The following is a 13197-nucleotide window of genomic DNA, read 5'->3' as shown; positions in this document are numbered from 1 at the left end:
GCATTAATATATCAATATCCAACCCACATCCTCTCTCAAGTGTAGAATTTCACAAATGCCTAAATATAATAGTTTTTAATATTTTGGGATTTGATATCCCAAAATTGGTTTTGAAACAAACAAAGTTATCGATTTCTAAAACCTTATATCCCAAAAAAAAGATGGAAACAAGAGAGAGGATTTCACAAATCCTAATAAAATATTATTGTTTTATAATTTAGGGATTCAATATCCCAAAAAAAAGTGAAACAAACAAAGTTATGAATTTTTAAAACCACGAAAAAGCACTTTTTACATCACAAAACTATCATATCCCAAAAAAAAAGCAAAACAAACACCCCCTAAATAGAAAAAGTTTTGGAGCATAAATATTGAGAGAAAAAAGTAGAAGAAAAACACCGTTAATCGTCAGAAAATGAGATTCCGACCAATTTTTAGGGTTTCTCGATCTAATATAGGAACTGAATTGCGTCGATCATTCTCTCAAATTCATCCCACTCCTCAAAGGTTCCATTCCTCTTCTCCTTCAAACTCTGTCTTTTTTTTTCCCTGAATTTTTCTCGGTATCTATTTAATTGCAGGCCTTCATTTGGGATTGCTTTTGATATCGATGGGGTGATTCTTCGAGGCCAAACGCCAATTGGAGGTTCTCCTCAAGCTTTGAAAAGGCTCTATCATGATAACGGTACTCCATTAGGGTTCTCATGATTTCGATGTTTTCGAAGTGGAATTCAGTTAGAAATTTATCTTTTTTAGGCTTTCCATCTGCATTGCAGGTACCTTGAGGATTCCATTTCTGTTCTTAACCAATGGTGAGATTTCCACTCTGATTGGTTTTTATTTGTAAGCTTGCAATTGCACTATTTGAGTTATTATGTTTTACTAGGATACATTTTAGTTGGATAATTTAGTTGATAATAGTAAATATATGTGTATACATGTTCCATGTTTTGGTTCTAGGCCTTTTCAGATATTTGAATACTGCTTAATCTCCAGAAAATGTGGCAAATATGCTATCTTCTACATATTGCATGAGTTCCCCTTTGCGATGGAAGTGAAAGACAGCATAATTTATTGAAAACTTTTAAGAGGGAACCCCGGAAATGGAGGAATCATGGAAATGATAAGAAAATCTGAACGAGAATTTTGTATGATTAATAAATGAAAAGCTAAGTTCGTAAAATTTTAGAGCATGCAACCAAGGATGAACACAATAATGGCATGCAGGGTGTGTAGTAGAAAGGGAGAGGAAGTATATTAGGAAGAAGGGGTAATCCAACAACATCACATAAAAAATATAGCAAAAGAAAAAAAAACAATGAAAGCCATTAAAACACCAGTTAATGTTGGGAAGAATTCATTGCGAGGTTTGAAGAGAATGTCAAAATTTCAGGAGATAATAAAAGGTAAGGGGGAATTCAGAATCGGAAAATTCCTGTTTAAATTGAAGAAAGTGCCTAAGGAGGAGAAAGTTAAGGGGGAATTGTAAAGTTAAGCGTCAGCTTGGGTGGAATTGAATCATGTCGTGTACATAGCTGCATGTGCTGACATCTTTGTGGCTGCACATACTGATTTTATGTGGTAGATTGTGTGCACACTATTTTGCTTAGTGTATCTCATTTTGAACACTAATGAATTGTTGTTAAGCAGTACATTGTATAGCTGGCTTAATGCAATTTAATTTTGTAGGCTACTATAATTGTAGCCGCTATTGACCCCGTTTTTTCTGGGAAAAGCCTTGTTATGATGATTAGCATATGCTGTTAATTGCAATTCCATAAAAGTCATCACGGTTGAACTTAGTCTCTCATTGTTATGTTCCTTGATGCTTGTCATTGGCTTTTTCTGTTACTGAGTTGACTCATTTGTCTGTTCAAGCTCAACGCACTTGCTTAACCTATTTATGATGAATGCCATGGATTTTGCATTTTCTTGAACGAATTTTCTGATCATTCTTTATTAAATTATAGGAAAATTATTCTATGGCTCTAATTTTTTTTCTTTCTTTAATAGGAGGTGGTATTCCAGAATCAAAACGGGCTGTTGAATTAAGTAGTTTATTGGGAGTTCAAATTTTACCTTTACAGGTTTACACCATGAACCTCTTTCTTGTATGGGCATATATACTTGAATTCTTTCATGCACAAACTATTACATATATTCATTCGTCCGTATGAAAATCGGTGTCAATTTGTTCCATAAAGTGTAGGATTTGTATGTGTAGATCAGCAATTTGGAGCCTCTTATGAATAAATGTTCAAGCATGTTTCATTTAGGCTATGAACCTTGTTTAAGTGATGATTAGTGAGTCGATCCATATTCCTTAGCCATCGTCAGCATCCCATATCCATCTATCTGAGATGTTTTTTATCATTTAAAATAAATAAAGCTTATGAAATGCATGAAGCATATGATGCAATCTGTTGTGGCATTTCACATCGAACATGACAAATCTTTGTGCAAGCAGCAATATAGTTTGGTGTGGATGTATCATTATATCAGGCCATCGATTAAGGTCCATGACAGACTTCTTAATACATTAACAAGGCCAGTGGATAAGCTCTTTTATATCCCTCCTCCCTACATAATTATTTTTCGCATTTATGTTAACTTTTTTCTGCTGACATATGATGCAGGTTGTCCAGGGGGCTTCACCTTTCAAAGGACTGGCAAACAGGTACGGACAAGTTCTCAATGAGACCATTCTTTCATCCGAGTCTTATGTCTTAATGTGATAGACTTATTTGTATTTCTCTTCGGGTCTTCAGACCATCCGTATTTCCCATGAAGATAGGATTTCCCTTTATTTGGGTCAAATTTCAAGTACTATATTATGCTTCATATTTCTTCAGTTCTAAAGATTCTTTTCATCCTCCAATCTGCAGATTTGAAAATGAGCTTGTTATTGCCATTGGGAAAGGAGAACCTGCTGCTGTAATGTCGGAGTATGGCTTCAAGTGAGTTTTAAATTGGTGAAGTGTTACTTATTTAAGAGCTCAAATGCATAAGCAGAAAACTGTAGCATGCATAATATATCTTGATGTCTGTTTTCTGTCTGCAGAAAAGTTCTTTCCATAGATGAATATGCATCATACTTTGAAGACATTGATCCCTTGTCGCAGTTTAAATGCTGGGTTACTAGGCAAGCTAATGAGAAGAACACATCCAGGGAAGCACAATTGAGATACAATGTTTACTCTGAAAGAGTAAAAGGAGCATTTGTTGTTAGTGACCCCATTGATTGGGGAAGGGACATCCAGGTATAACCCTTTGTAACCAAAAACCTACATCTTTTAGGTGTATAATATTGATATACAACATGTTTTCTCTTTCTGCTTCTTTTTCTTTCTGGGGTTATCAAAGGTGAGAGGATGCCCTGGTTTTATAAAAAAGGAAGTTGTCATCATGGTTGATGAGTTATACTTCATGAGACTGCAAAGTTAACAGCCTCATAATCATCTGAATTTGATGGTTGGTTCAATATCTGAACAAGGACGGTAATAATCACATGTTGATGGTTGGTTCAACGTCGAAACAAGGACACAGACTCTCCAGTTGCTTAATAGAAGGCTAGCAAACAATGTTAGTCAAGATGGCCGGCCATAGAACCGGATGAGGATAAAGTCCATAGTAGTATTATGGGTCACTTTGTAGGTTAATAGTGCATGTAGCAAATGGTGTTAAAGATCCAACAGGAGATGATTAAATGGGAAAGAGATTTTTTTACATCTTTCCTTATATATATTATGCGAGGCACAAGAACCTTCTGTTGAAAACAAACTTCACAAAAATGTCTTATCTTAACCCTTCTTGTAGATATTCTTGTTATGAGCAGAGTTTTCATTAGGGATAAGCCTGACAGATGAGTTCGCGTAGTTTATCAGGATCAGGAGTTCTGTAAGTAAAGAGTTTCTTGTGGTGTTTGATATAAAATCACCGAGGTACCAAATGTTTTTTTTTTTCCTTTGCCTTGTGTGGTGGTGGTCATGAGCACATATCATGTTCAGATTGGACTCCTCAGACCGGTCCTCATCAGAATTCTTATGCTACTCTTTGTTGGATCCTTCTAGTTTGGCTGCTTTGTATGAAGGTTTCAGAGAAACAAGCATTGGGCATAAGCAATTTGGCTGATAGAAGATAAAGCTAAAGGCTATATATGGGTTTTTTAATCCAATTTATTTCTTAGAGTCTTGTTACGCTGGTCTTTTTCCCCCTTTTCTTTGGCATGTACCTGAACTTGGCATGAGCCATCACGTTGTTTGTATGCCTTGCACTTCTGCAGGTTCTTTGCGATGTTTTGAGATGTGAGGGTCTTCCTGGAAAAGATATAGGACATCAGCAACCTCCACTTTACTTTGCAGCAGATGATCTTGAATACCAGGTAAGATCAGGCTTTAATTTTTTTTCGTTTCCTAGTCCTGTATTGGCTATATTTTCATCCGCTGATATATGTGAAGCTTAAAGAAAAAAAAAATCTATGCATTAAATTTACTTATACTTTTGAGTTTTATAAAGAACCAAAGAAGCTGATTTCTATTGAAAATGTAGGACAGGCTGCATTTCCATCTGAACGTCTTGGAATGGGTGCTTTCAGGATAGCACTTGAAAGCATATTCAACAGGTAAATCTTTTACCATAACGTGTTTTATTCACTTTATCATGAGACAATGTGGAGCTTCATATAGTTATTCTACGTGCAGTATTCACAGTAGCCCTTTGAAGTTTACCTCCTTTGGGAAACCAAACCCATCTGTATTCAAGAATGCAGAAGCTATTCTTTCTCAGATCTTTTCGAATGTGTACCAAGATCAGGAAACTGAGGATGGAGTGAAAGGACATCAATTTGATACTATATATATGATTGGTGATAATCCTGCTGTTGATATTAATGGTGCCAGTAAGGTTTGTCTTGTAAACCCAGTAATTAGATGTATAAACCTTCACTTTTCCCTCCATAAAAGGGTGTATCTACCTATCTATTTTTATCAATTCAGGAGAATATAGATTCATGCAGAATACATACCATATTTGCATACTAAGATGATGGCTACCATCCATGTTAAGCATCTGAGACACAACCCTTCTCCATCAATTTTTACTATCTACCTACTCTTTTAATTTAAAATTGGAGAAATATATTGATGTATATTACTTACCATATCAGCATGATAAATTATGGCTATGCCCCATGCACATCTGAGACAACTTTTGTCCACCAATTGGATTTACCTTTTTAGCCAACTTCCAGCAAATGTTTGCACTTAAATGTACATAAAAATAAAAATACAGTACGTCATGCTGGAACAGAGAATTTAAAAAGGCATACAAAACTCGAGTACTGTGCCTCATTTATGTGTCTGACTTGTGTTTGAGATTCGATTGCAACTTTATGTTTAAAATATTGCCTAATGACCTCGTGATTGTGTCCTGCCTTATACTGATTTCAATCCCAGAATTATTGCTAGCGTTGAAGAAAACTTTGGGACCATCAGCTATAACTAAATTATCTCAACATATTAAGTGACTAAGTTTTCAGTCTGAAACCATACACTTTATTTTTTGTTAGTATGTTTGGCATGTTGGTAACAAAGAACTTAGTCCTCACTGATGCTGCATTGTTTGATTCCAGGCTGGACATCCCTGGTTTTCTATCCTTACAAGGACAGGGGTTTTCCGGGGAAAAGATAACCATGCAAAACATCCAGCAGACCTGGTAGGTCAAAATAATACTTTCTTTACAGTGAAACGTTGTTCCTTCATAGCTTATCACACTACTCTTATGCATGCGTACAAATACTGAATAGAATTACTCAAGGAATCATATCCAGAATTATATCAGGATTTTTGTAAATTTGTAAAAACTGTATTGAACTACAGAAAGATCCATTAGCTATATCCTTCTTACATTTGCTTTGCTGCTAAGTAACAATTACTTTTAGGTGATAATTTTTTGAGTCATGTTTCTGATATCCTGGAGGATTCGCAGTTGGATTTTAGTCATAAATATCATGCTTCATATTGGGATCCATTTTGTTTCTTGTCTTTTAAATATTTCTATGTTCCTTCTGGAGTGTATGGAGAGTCTCCCTTGGACAGCAGGTTTACTGAGACAGGAAAAATTGAGAATTTTATTTTCTGGGAAGGTTTTTGTAAGTATTTTTTTAATTCTAAGTTGATATTAATAAAGGTCTTCATTTGGTTGTGGTCACTTTTGTGTTAAGCATCTTTAGCTTTCTTATTCTATATCAAAATAATCAATTGGGAATCATCTCCCATATCAATGTTTGCTATCGGTAGCTTCAAACATCTTCGAAGAAATGATTATCGCTGATGAATAATGACAACGTTGATTTTAATTTGTAGATAGTACCACCGTAATCTGTCCCTTTTTTGTTTCCAAAGTGTTAGGTTGTGGAGGTCAAGGCTTCCTGACAGAATGACAATCTATAATCAGTTGTTTGACTTGTTTCTAATTTCAACCCAATGAATTGGTGCCTCCTCATTCCTAGACCAAGAAACTATAGAGACAAAAGGACCTTTTCATGAAGTATATACGAACTTTTGGTGGGTAAGAACCTACCTTATTGGTCATTTAAGCTGATAGAATCAAAGAGCAACTCTCCGTTATTCTCCTGGACTGGTGAGGCTTATAGAAGAATGGTAAAGATGGCTTATTTGATGTCAGCAATTACATCTGGCATTGAAACAGATACGAGACACACATACGAAAAGTTACGGGTGTGTTGATTATTGAAATCCTGAAAATCTAGAATATGGATACATATCTCATTGTTCATACCATCGTCACCAACAGATGTCTCTTTATCTCTAGTTGCATGGATTTCCTACAAGATAGTACTTCATAATTAGCATTTTAGTCTTGTCTCATGGTGTCATGTTTTTCTATACAAATTGGTTGAACTTTGTTGTTTCCAATCGTTTGTGTAATTTTTTTAAATTGACGTTTAAGCTTCTTTTAGTGAATCATAGTTATTTGTGTCCAAATAAATTTACGGTAATTTGCCGTTCGTGCAGGTAGTTGATACCGTTGAGGAGGCAATAGATTATATTCTTAAGAAGGAGCTCTCGTCACACTATTCATATTAGTCTCATTGTTCCAATGTTGAACCCAAGCTGAATATTATCCAGTTGCTGAATTTGATAACAGAAAAAGCAAAGAAAACTCTTCCGGGTAGATATTGTGATTACTTCATTTTCATGATTATTGTTTGGATAGAGGGGATTGGCATTCTTCTCGTACCATCAGAAAACTGTAATTATTTCATTTTCATTATTATTATTTTAAAAAAGGGAACGAGTGTTCCAGACTGGCTGCTAGATATTTGCATTTGCATTTGCTTTCAGATCATGATTATCCTTTCGAATGAAAAGGAACGATTGTTCCGTGCTTTATGTCAAAATGTTTTGCATGATGGTATCGTTTATTTTTTAGTTTGGACTTCACAATATATGTAGGTGCAAGTTCAAGAAAGCTCAAGGTTTGTGATCGTTATTCATTAAGGCTATGTTTGGTTTGAGAGAAAGGGAGAGAAAGGAAAGTAAAGTGTGAGAGAAAGTGAGTTTCTACTGTTTGCTTTGAAAGAAAATAAAAAGGAAAAATAAAATAAATTTTATTGTAGAAAAATCGGTATATTTTTTTCTTTCCTCTTTTCTCTCCGCTGCCCTAGTGAAAACGAGGGAGAACGACGGAAACGTCTTGCTCGTCGCCTCCAACCTCCCTCCAAAACTCGAGTCCTCGTTCTCTCGCCTCCTTGTTCTCTCCTCTCTCGCCTCCTCGTTCTCTCTTCTCTCTCTCTCTCTCTCTCTCTCTCTCTCGATCCATGGTTACCTAAACCCTAGTTTGACGCCGTCCAAACTCTCGATGCCGATCAAATCCCAGAACGACGCCAATCAAACCGTTGTTCAACTTCTCAGTTTCAACAGCAAAGCGACACTGTAGCTCTCCGTTCTGATTGTATTTTCTCAGATTTGCTGAAGATTCGAGTTCTCCTCTTAGATCTCTCTCCTGTGAAAATGAATCTAGCAAAGAAAAAACTCAATGATTCATAAGTTGAGGTAATTTTTCAAGATCTCTCTTTTTTAGTCAGTGCTCCTTTTTTCAAAGATCACAATGGCAGAAGTTTTAAGTAATATCTCTCCTTTTTCCTCTGTGGATGATCATGTAGATAAATATCGTAAGGTTATTACTTATTATTATGAGCAATACGTATAGTACAGAAAATGGTTGTCTAAAATGTAAATAACATTTTCTTTTGGTGTAAATATAATTTGAGTTATGGAATCTTGTAATATAATTCAAATGGGGATGTAAATTGGGGAATAAATTGCCGTTTGTTCCGTGGGGAACTGGAGGAAAGGGTATATGACTCTAGATTCGATAATGAAAACTTTGCCTGTAAGTGCTTTTTATCTTTGAATGATAAGTGTGAACGTGGGTCCCCATGCTCTTGCCCATGCTGTGAACAAGCATGGGGAACCGGCAGCTAACAAAAGCCAGGCTGTGAGGGTACAAGCATGGGACTTCTTGGCCATGCTATGAGGGTACAAGCATGGGAGGGCCATGCTCTCTTGATCAGCTCTCACTCCCTTCGGTTCCTATAAATAGGAGTGGAATTGAAGAGAGAGTTGTGTGGGGAAAATCTGGTGTGGGAAATTCTTGAGTGAGTAAGAAACTTGAGAGGAAAAGAAAAGAGAGAGGAAAAGAGAACTTGTAATAGTTTGATATTCTCCTCATAGTGAAACCCCCTCCGGTGGACGTAGGCAAGTTTGTCGAACCACGTAAATCTCGTGTTTGTATTATCTTAACTGTGAGTTGTCATTGCTTGTAAGTTCCCTCAACATTTCAGTCCTAGAACTGATGAGAGAAAGAGTGTATATTTCACTTTGTTAAAATATCTCACTTTTAATTCTTGTTTCCTTTGAGAAATAAGAATTTCACTATCTATTCTAGTTTCCTTTGAGAAACAAGAATATAGAGGTTGACTTGTGCTTTTATGATAACAAAAACCAGTGTTATCTCTCAGGTGATATCACTTCCGAGGCGTGAGAGCGTGACTCTGTGTCCAACAATTAGTATCAGAGCCCTTAAGAGTGTATATTTCACTTTGTTAAAATATCTCACTTTTAATTCTTGTTTCCTTTGAGAAATAAGAATTTCACTATCTATTCTAGTTTCCTTTGAGAAACAAGAATATAGAGGTTGACTTGTGCTTTTATGATAACAAAAACCAGTGTTATCTCTCAGGTGATATCACTTCCGAGGCGTGAGAGCGTGACTCTGTGTCCAACAATTAGTATCAGAGCCCTTATTCAGATTGGCGATGGTTGAGCTACTAATCTGAGGTGGTGGTTGATTATTGTGTGGTGAACACAAGATATTTGTTAAAATTCCTGAGAGAAGAGGATTTACTAAAACAAGCGGCGAATGGCGTCTACAAGTAAAACAGTTAAAGTTAGAAAGTACGAGATTGAAAAATTTAATGGGAAAAATAATTTTTTCTATTGGAGGATGCAGATGAAAAATTCATTGATTTCGTAAAAGTTGCACAAAGCTTTGGCGGGAAAAGAGAAGAAGCACAATGATATGTCTGATGAGGATTGGGAGGAGCTGGATCTGAAAGTACGGGCGTCGATTATTCTTTGCCTTGAAAGAGATGTAGCTTTCTTGGTAGATGGAGAGGAAATGGCTGCTGGCGTGTGGTTAAAGTTAGAGAGCACTTTCATGACGAAGAGTCTAACAAACCGGATCTATTTAAAATCCAAATTGTACACTTGCAAGATGGAGGAAGGCTCATCAATCCGGGAATACATCAACAAGTTCGATAGGATAATATCGGATTTAAAGGACATTGATGTGACTGTAGAAGACGAGGATCATGCGTTTCTACTACTTCTATCTCTGCCGAAGTCTTAAGAGAACCTGGTGCAAACACTGATGCTTCTGGGAGACAATTTGACGATGGATGAGACTAGAACGGCGCTTCTAGCGGATGATCTTCGGAAGATTGCAACCAGTGACATGACTACATGTGGTAACAAAGAATAAGTGCAGGGATTGTTTGCTAGAGGAAGGAGCAATGAGCGAGGAAAAAACAAGGGAGGAAAGTCTAGATCTAAATCGAGACCTCTTGCGGGAAGAACGTATTTCAAATGCGGTGAGGTCGACTGTCCAAATAAGAGAGTAGGTGGGAAGAAGAACAACAACAAGACTGAGAGGAGAGAAGGCATGGAAGAAGTGAGCTATGCTTCAGAGGAAGGGAGTGATAAAGAATGCTATGTCGTCACGGGTGGCGAGGATACCTTCGGGAAGTGGATACTTGATTCTGGTTGCTCTTACCACATGTGTCTAAATAGGAAGTGGTTTACTACCTATAGAAGCATTGATGGTGGAACCGTATTGATGGGGAATAATCATGCTTGTAAAACGGTGGGGTTAGGCGATATCAAGATCAAGATGTATGATGGAGTGGTTCGAACCTTGACGGATGTAAGGCACGTTCCCGACTTGCGGAAGAATCTTATCTCAGTTGGTGCTTTGGACTCCGGGGGTTGTAAGATTGTAACAGAGAACGGAGTGAAGAGGGTTGTTCGGGGTTCCTTAGTAGCGATGAAGGGCGTTCGTCATGGCAATCTATATACTCTCTTGGGTACGACAGTGACAGAAGATGCATCGGTTGAAACTGATGGAAGTGGTGGAGACCCATGTGAGCACACACGGTTATGACATAGGCGGTTTGGGTACATGTCAGAGAAGGGTCTGGATCTGCTTGGTAAGGAGAGTTTGCTGAAGAATCTGAAGAAGCCTTGCATGGATTTTTTTCGAGGACTGTGTGTATGGAAAGGCGCACAGGGTTCAATTTCTGAGAAGCAATCACAAGAGCAGAGGGATTCTAGATTATGTGCACACGGATGTTTGGGATCCGGCTTCGACAACTTCTAAGGGTGGTTCCAGATATTTTGTCTCATTCATAGATGATCATTCGAGATATGCTTGGATTTATTTTTTGAAGCATAAGAATGAGGTATTTGAGACATTCAAGAAGTGGAAGGCGATGGTTGAGAACAGGATAGGAAAAAAAATTAAAGACATTGAGATCTGATAACGGTACAAAGTATACAGATGGTGTCTTTAAAGAGTTCTGTGATCAGGAGGGGATTGCCAGACATTGGACAATTAGATCTACACCATAGCAAAATGGGGTCGCGAAGAGACTGAACCGAACACTGCGGGAGAAAGCAGTGAGTATGCGATCTTATGCTGGTTTGGGCAAAGAATGGTGGGCAGAGTCGATTGCTACAGCTTGCTATATAGTGAATCGATCTTCACATTCGACATTGGACGGTGATACACCCTATCGGGTGTGGTCAGGGGAACATGCAGATTATGAGAGGCTCCGAATCTTTGAGTGTACCGCCTACTATCACGTCAACGAGGGATAGCTTAACGCGAGGGCCAAGAAGGTAATTTTCTTGGGGTATGCAAAGGGTGTAAAAGGCTATCGCATTTGGTGTACAGAAGATTCAAAGTTCGTGATCAGCAGAGACGTTACTTTTGATGAGAAGTCCATGATTTCTAGGGTGCCTAAGGATGATGGTGTTGAGACTGTTGGGAATTCTAAGTCCTAGGTTATTGATATAGAACCTAAAGACCAATCAGGATCTAGTCATGTTCAAGTGAGAAATCAGGTAGATGATGAGCTTGAGCAGGAGGAGGTTCAGCACTACAACAACAGCAGCTCGAGGATAGCTTGGCTTCCACTAGGCCAAGGCGAGCATACAAGTAGGTACAGAAGCTAGGGGTTGATCAACCCCTGAAACACTATAGGCAGGTTAATTTGGTTGAGTACGTACTTTCGGTGGAGGAAGATGAGCCGGTCTCCTTCAAGAAAGCTATTCAGGATAGAGATAGTGAGAGTTGGTTGGCTACGATGGAGGAGGAGATAAAATCTCTTCGGAAGAATCAAACATGGGAGGTGATCCCATTACCCGTAGAAAAAAAAGCTATAGGTTGTAAGTGGCTGTATAAAAGAAAGGAAGATCCTTCAGAACTCGGTGGTACGAGGTACAAGGCGAGGCTAGTGGCTAAGGGATTTGCACAAAGAGAGGGTATGAATAACAATGAGATATTTTCTCTGGTGGTGAAACACACTTCTATTCGGGTGCTATTGAGTATTGTTGCTCTTGGTGATCTTGAGCTGGAACAACTCGACGTCAAGACGGCCTTCTTGCACGGAGACTTGGATGAAGAGATCTATATGCATCAACCGGAGGGCTATAAGGTTGAGGATAAGGAGCATCATGTATGTCGCTTGAGGAAGTCACTCTATGGATTGAAGCAATCTCCTCGGCAGTGGTACAAGCGATTTGACTCCTTCATGCTGAAGCATGGATTTTCCCGAAGCGATTATGATTGTTGTGTTTACATTCGGAAGCTTCGTGGAGGTGATTATATCTATCTTCTTTTGTATGTGGAGGACATGCTTATTGCATCGAAGAACAAAGTGGAGATAGACTAAAATCTCAACTTGGTAAAGAGTTCGAGATGAAGGACATGAGCGCTACAAGAAAAATACTGGGAATGGAGATTAGAAGAGAGCGGGCGAATCGACGATTGTTCTTGAGTCAGAAGGGTTACATAGAGTGGGTGATCGCAAGGTTCGGGATGCAAAGTACAAAGTCGGTGGCGACTCCATTGGCTTCACATTTCAGGCTCTCAGGTAAACAATCTCCCACTACAGTGGAAGATAAGGCATACATGGAGCGTGTTCCTTATGCTAGTGCAGTTGGCAGTTTTATGTATGCCATAGTGTGTACACGTCCAGATATTTCACAGGCGGTTAGTGTGGTCAGCAGGTTCATGGCGAATCTGGGAAATGCGCACTGGGAAGCGGTGAAATATGTCCTAAGGTACTTGAAAGGTACCGCGGATACGGGTCCTGGGAAGTGGTGGAGACTATGTTGGAGTATAGTTGCAGAACTATGGTTAGCTTGATCCCGGTGGAGGGTACGTAGGCAGCCGTGGTATAGTGACGCAACTGGTTTGGCCTGGATCTCTCTGGTGAAGTTCGTGGTGTTCTCCTGATGTTCGTCCAAAATTTGAGGTTTATCAAATGATGTATGAGGTGGAGAATTGTGAACGTGGGTCCCCATGCTCTTACCCATGTTGTGAACAAGCAT

The 13197-nt window shown here is 38.4% G+C and overlaps 1 protein-coding gene across 1 annotated transcript; it reads left to right on the top strand.

Annotated features, from left to right (window-relative positions):
- Window positions 341–7338, top strand: LOC109849795 (uncharacterized protein YKR070W). The gene is made up of 12 exons (XM_020419675.1): window positions 341–507; window positions 582–685; window positions 777–812; window positions 2014–2087; window positions 2637–2677; window positions 2886–2957; window positions 3062–3260; window positions 4283–4381; window positions 4554–4621; window positions 4701–4902; window positions 5630–5713; window positions 7036–7338. The coding sequence occupies exons 1-12, from the start codon at window positions 416–418 to the stop codon at window positions 7105–7107; spliced, it is 1143 nt and encodes a 380-aa protein (XP_020275264.1). The 5' UTR covers window positions 341–415; the 3' UTR covers window positions 7108–7338.

Source organism: Asparagus officinalis, chromosome 7 (assembly GCF_001876935.1).
Source record: "Asparagus officinalis chromosome 7, Aspof.V1, whole genome shotgun sequence".
In the NCBI taxonomy this organism is placed as follows: Eukaryota; Viridiplantae; Streptophyta; class Magnoliopsida; order Asparagales; family Asparagaceae; genus Asparagus; species Asparagus officinalis.
This window is presented reverse-complemented; position numbering and strand designations above follow the sequence as displayed.